Source organism: Benincasa hispida, chromosome 9 (assembly GCF_027475165.1).
Source record: "Benincasa hispida cultivar pf3 chromosome 9, pf3_genome.v1.1, whole genome shotgun sequence".
Taxonomy (NCBI): domain Eukaryota; kingdom Viridiplantae; phylum Streptophyta; class Magnoliopsida; order Cucurbitales; family Cucurbitaceae; genus Benincasa; species Benincasa hispida.
In genome coordinates this window covers 72437474-72443741 of record NC_143486.1, presented here as the reverse complement: position 1 = coordinate 72443741, position 6268 = coordinate 72437474, and the positions used below count along the sequence as shown (strand labels likewise).

The following is a 6268-nucleotide window of genomic DNA, read 5'->3' as shown; positions in this document are numbered from 1 at the left end:
ATAGGATTCTCTATTTTAAAACTTTATTCGTTTACAAATTTGGTTTGTAAATGCCCCTGTTTTAGGCCTTTTTTTTTTTTTTTTTTTTTTTGCTATAGAGTCTGTAATTCATTAGTTTGAGTCGCTCATGCTGTTCTCGGAGAGCTTCAAAGAAGTTTTTCAAAGCATTGCTTTGATGAAGAAGACAAAGCAGTTCTACAAGATCGTGTAGCTGTGTAGCTTTTGCTAAATGATCGTGTAGCTAATGCTACAAGATCGTGTAGATTTTGCTACATGGTCGTGTAGCATTTGCTACAAGATCGCACAAGTTTGCTACACGATCACTACAGATAGTTCGCTGAAGAGAGGTTCGGTTCGAGCGGTTCAAGGCCTGGTTCACCTGTTTCTAACCAAATGACTCTTGCTCATGTAATAGTTAGCCTTTAAATTTCTTTTAGGTGTCTTATCCCGGTCCATTAACTGTTTGTATTAAATATACATATGATGTATGTTTTATCTTATATATCATATTATATGTCATATAGAATCAAACCCCACCATAGGTTATACATTTAATTTCATGCATCATTTATATTATAAGTGTTATAATATATGTATATACATGATTAATTTTATAGCATGCTCATATATCATATAATATAAGTGTTATACTACATGCTTGCATGCATAGATAACATAGCCATGCATAAGTTTATTATAATCGTTATAATATATAGTTTGAATGTATGCATGTAATGTATGTTATTTAATTTCATTACTTTGTTATATATAAGTGTTATGTATATGTAGTAATGAAATGAATATTGCATGATGCATGACATTACTTTAGGTAATCTTATAAACGTTATAATTTTATAAAGTATGTCAATCAATGCAATGTAGGTTTTAATTTGTTTCATTTACTTTATAAGAGTTATAAATAAATTAAATTAGAAATTAAAATCAACAACTATCAATAATAACTGCTATCAGTGATAACTTTCAATTTGAGAAAATCGAGAAGAAGCGAACAAAATGGTTGTTGGACATGGGTTTTTTATTCTTTTACCATTTTTTATTCTATATATGCAATTATTTTTATCTTTGTACTACATATTCCATTATTTTAGGCTTGAATTCCATTTATGCAACTAGTCCTTTAAAATATAATGTGTTCTTTTTTAATAAATAAATAGTCAAACGATACTTTTTTTTATCGGCAACAGAACAAGATAGTTTATAAACTTTTTCTTCTTTTCGAGATTCACTTTTTAATCTCTACTCTCAATATTAAAAAGGTTTCTTTCATTTTTTTAACATAATTTTTATATTCACATTTCGTCCCATATACTTTCGTTTATTTTCATGTTATTTTTACATTCACATTACTCGTATAGGTTTTTAAAATTAATTTTAGAGTTCAAGCTAGAGGATTATTTGTGGTCACTTGTTTGGATATATGAACTCACCAAGTAAGTTTTAAAATATTCTTAGACTTTAAGTTTTGATACTTTCATATCTATATAATATAATATAATATTCTTATTATTAATACTTTTGTAGAGTTAATTCAAAATTAATATGGATAAATATTATAAAAGAAAAACAACAATACCAGGCTGTAAAGGCATCATCTTCAAAGAAGAAAAATGTTTTGAATTCTAATCAATCTTATACAGAAATAAATCTATACATGCACTCTAAGATATTATGAGTGCAATGAATTTAGTCAAAATTTGTAAAAAAAAAAAATATTATATAAAACGAGAGAATCTGATTTGGATTCATTGTTGAGTATGGTTTCTTATTTCTGTCATAGTCATGATATTGAAGTCCTTAAAATGGATGACTGTTGAAGTTTTCTATGTCATCTTATGCAACTTCAAGAGATGAATAATCATTTTACTAAAACAAAAACTAAATTGCTTCTCTATATGACACGTCTAAATTTGAGTAATTCATTTGTTTCTTTTGATAGAAAAAAAACTTAGCTTGCTCAAATTTACCTAAGAGACTTTTTAGCTATTGAACTCTCTATGTTTGAGGATCAACTTCAAAATTATATTATTGATATGCATTCAAATATTGAGTTTGTTGAGCTAAAAAGCATATATGATCTTGCAGTAAAAATGGTCATGATGAATAAAGACAAGGTCTTTAAAATTAGTGTTGATTGCATAATTGAATGGGAGGTCAATGAATGAATAATTGTCTTATAGCCAACATTGAAAATGATTTATTTAATAAGTTAGATACTAAAGTTATCATAGATCGATTTCAAAACGTGAAAAATTCGTAGTAGTGCCCTATATAGAATTTCTAGCTCCGCCACCGGTTCTAAGAACTATTTTCTACCAAAAAAGAATGATGTTATTACGAACATCCTAAAATGTTCGTTGCTTTTCTTAAAAGGAACAATTATATTTGTTCTAAAACAGATTATTCTATAAAATGCACAATTACAAGTGTAATTAGGGAGCGATCTGATGTGTAGTCTACACAACATACTTCAACAAGTGATAATATTCCTTACTTCTCCTAATCACATTTGGTTCAGTCAAATATAGAACAATATTACAATGTCCAAAGTTCAAGATCATGAATCCGACAGTATCATTACTGTCATAGATGACAAAAACATGGCATCGATTTGCAAAGTCCTAGTAGTAAGGTCAAAGACTAATGATCTAAGCATGGTAGTAACCGTTGTTAACCATCACTGGAAGCCTCTGGTTTGCTTGGTTTGTGATATTTTGCAGTTAGGTATCTGTGGCTATGGCTTCTGGAAGCGTTTGCAGTTCTAAGGACGGTATGTGTGACTTGAGTATTATGTGGGGCGCTGCTCCGAGCAGTTTGTTCTCCCTTGAAATTCCATTCTCGAGGAGGTCGAGGACTTTTCGCACCTCATTAGCAAGCTCAATCACCATTTCCTCCTCATGACCTATGGCCATAGATAACAAATGTTTATATAAACAAAACCAAAGAAATGTTGCCCCAAAGAACTTGGCACCATTTGGGGGATGGGAAGCTCACCTATGTTAAACAATGCCTTTTCTAACATGAAAATATAATCTCTATTGTTTCCACAAGGCCCAACAGCAGTTGCAATTTGTCTGTTAAATGGGCATAAAGAATATTGAGGAACTAAAGCTTGCACCAAAAAACATGTTTGGGATGAAATGACTTTTGAAGTGCATAAAACTACCCACTTCTTCTTCTTCTTCTTCTTCTTTTTTTTTTTTTTGGGGGGGGGGGGGGGGGGGGGGGGGCGGGGAGGGGGTGGTACTTAAAAACATCTTTTAAAGAACTTAGAAAAACATTCCAAAGAAACTCTTAATATGTTACCACTTTTACCTAGCCATATCCTCTAATGGAGCTGGACCCAGGTAGTATTTGTTCACTTCTTTGTCCGGAGTGGACGTGAAACTGCACATAGAATACATATCAGTAGCAAAGTTAAACCTTTATTTCACTTTGCTATACTTTTACTCAAATTGCACTAGATAAGAGAAAAGGCAGAAGGCACACTGCAAAATATACATGTAAGTAAAGAAAATACTGGCACTTACACAATTACTCCTGTAAGCGCAGGCTCAAGAGAGTTCTCTTCCTAAATAAAGAGAAACAGTAGCATAATGAATGTGTCGAACTTGAAAGATCAGTGCAAATAAATAATGAAGAATGATATGCATACAATTCAAAATGTAGAATTTCCTTCAAATTGGCAATATCGTCAACATTAACTGAGTATAACACTAACCAATTCATAATCTCACCTTGTAAAAGTTAACAAGTGTCTTTTGATCATATTCACATTCTCTATGCTCCAAATACTGTGAATGAGAAAAACAGAGAAAAAATTATAATAACTTCCTAACAATTTGGGAATAAAGTACCAACATGAAAATTTCAGTCACGAATTTCCAATGCAAGACTAGAAAGACAAGGAAAAAGAAAAGAATGATAATGAAGAAAGTCACATCAGGGGGAATGGAAAAAAGTAGCTAGTGTTACAGCATAGTGATTTTGTTAAAAAAATAAAAAACAAACTTCTATCGTATTCATCACTTGCATACATGTCTTTAATCACTCAAAATCAACTTAATATTTTATACTTTTAAACGTGATTTTTGTACAATCCAAATTGATTTTGAATAATTAAACGAATGTTTGGAAGTATTTTAAACATGACAAAAGTGATTCTAATAATTTCAAAATCATTCCCATGACAAAGTTATGAAGTTCATAGATAAGACTCTGGCCCAACACATATTAATTGAACATCTAAATTTTAATCAAATAAATTTGAGAAAACATTAAGTTACCTCCATTGCAGCTCTTTCCCTTTCAGGACTTCCCCGCACACAATAAGCTGCTCCCCACTGACAAAAAGTTTCAGAATTTAGGAGAAGCAAGAAGAGAAAAGAAATAGAGAAATTAAAACTAGCAATATCCATTCAGAATATAACAAACTTATTTAGATCAGTGGTTAATCTTACACAAATAGCTCCATCTTCCTCTTCCAAAGTAAGAGTTCTAGCAGGATTTTCTGGAGTACCTCTGTGATCAATGCATGCTGGTCCAAAGATGAGATAAATTCACATGAAAAACAAATAAAACTGAACGGATGACTATTGACTATAGGGAATAACATCAACAACATTTTCTAGCTGGAAATACGAAACTTACCAAGGTCGAAAACACGCTTATAATCCTTGATATAGCCGATAATTTTCTTATCAAATTCAAATCCTGGATTCCACACCAGTGAGCCATACCCAAATACCCAAAACACCATGATTCTAAAGCTCCTGAAGAAAGGAAAATTATAACCATCAAGATCAATGACAATGAGATGCAACAACAATATTACATACTCATGGTTACACCCCAGTAAAGAAAAGAATTACAGGACAATATTTCTGAAATCGCCATCCATGGTCTATAATTAGTCCAATTACGCACTCGTTTTTAATTCCTAAACTTAAACTATAAAATTAAAATCAAGAACAGATAATTCAAGAAGATAATATAAAAAAAAAAAAAGTTCGTAGAGTGACACAATCAAACCCGCATTGCATCACAAATTATTCAAATAACACCAAAAATTGAAAACAAAACCCCCCAAAATCCCGATCAAACAACAAACGACATGGCAAAAATAAAACGAGATAATTTATCAGATTAAAAAAACGTGGTATATATAGACGCAGAGATTTTAATTCTTACGCGAAGATCCGAAAACTTTACCCGGAAAATGAGAGAGAAAGAGGAGGACGAGAGAGATTTTTTCCTGTTCTTCTTCCTTCTCCTCTGATCTAATGAACAATGCGAAGAACAGAGATGGAGAAAATGAAGGAAAATCAAGGAGCGGAGAGAAATGGGGAAGGGAGGAATTCAAGCTAAATGAATTTAGGATTTTAGCTTCGAACTGGAGATTTGAGAGTGGTTGAGTTCTGTTTTCTCCTCCCTCTAATTTCTCTATCTCCCTCTCTTCTCTCTCTTTCCAGAGAAATGGTAATTTTTTTCGAGAGGAAGAAAATGAATGAACATTGTGTATAGTTATATAGTACTGCGAAGATGATGAAGCGAAGTTGGGACCACATGTGTGCCACGTCAGCAGCTGAGCCCTGTACCACTAAGCAACGACAGGCGCGAACGACGACGTATAGAATATATTATCCGTTTCCGCATATGACTTGTAAGTTCTTAACTTGCAACGTGGGAGACAGTTTCTGTCAATATTCTTATTTTTTTAATTTTAATTTGGATGGGTTACAAAATGGTTAAAAAAAATCCTTTTACTCTCTAAATTTTTATGAAATAATAATTTTGATTATAATAATTTAGTCTCTATATTTTTAAATTTTGTAATAATTTAGTCCAATTTTAAGAAGATATGGAAAGTACGAGTTGTTGTAAACTCCACTTCTTATTTAACCTAAGGAGTTTATGAGTCTCACTACTAAAAAACATAAATTTTATAACTTGTAACTTCTTATACGGTAAGCTCAAAAGTTTACAATTCCTTAAACTTCACCACACCTTAAAATTTACTGTACCACACATTGTTACAAACGCCTCCTAATGATTTAATCCTTGGATTTTACAACTTATAACAATTAGTCTCTATCCTAAAAAATTTCATCAAAATTAAGTATGACTTTTATTACATAACGACTTATCAATTTATAGTAAGAAATTTCATTAACTCATACTAATACTTTTATGATAGAGACTAAAATAATACAAATTTAAAAATATAAGAACTAAATCATTACTAACTAAA

The 6268-nt window shown here is 31.4% G+C and overlaps 1 protein-coding gene across 2 annotated transcripts; it reads right to left on the bottom strand.

Moving 5' to 3' along the window:
- Positions 1–2484: 2484 nt before the first annotated feature.
- On the bottom strand, positions 2485–5537 carry LOC120084920 (ChaC-like family protein). Of its 2 annotated transcripts, none has more exons than XM_039040728.2 (9): positions 5230–5537; positions 4669–4790; positions 4479–4555; positions 4305–4361; positions 3756–3812; positions 3549–3589; positions 3334–3405; positions 3013–3092; positions 2485–2920 (listed from the first exon to the last, which is right to left on the bottom strand). In XM_039040728.2, exons 2-9 carry the CDS (start codon positions 4775–4777, stop codon positions 2739–2741), a joined length of 675 nt encoding a protein of 224 aa, XP_038896656.1. In that variant the 5' UTR covers positions 4778–4790; positions 5230–5537; the 3' UTR covers positions 2485–2738. The 2 variants fall into 2 exon arrangements, with proteins under 2 accessions (XP_038896656.1, XP_038896657.1); XM_039040729.2 differs by having other exon boundaries at positions 5209–5517.
- Positions 5538–6268: the final 731 nt, after the last annotated feature.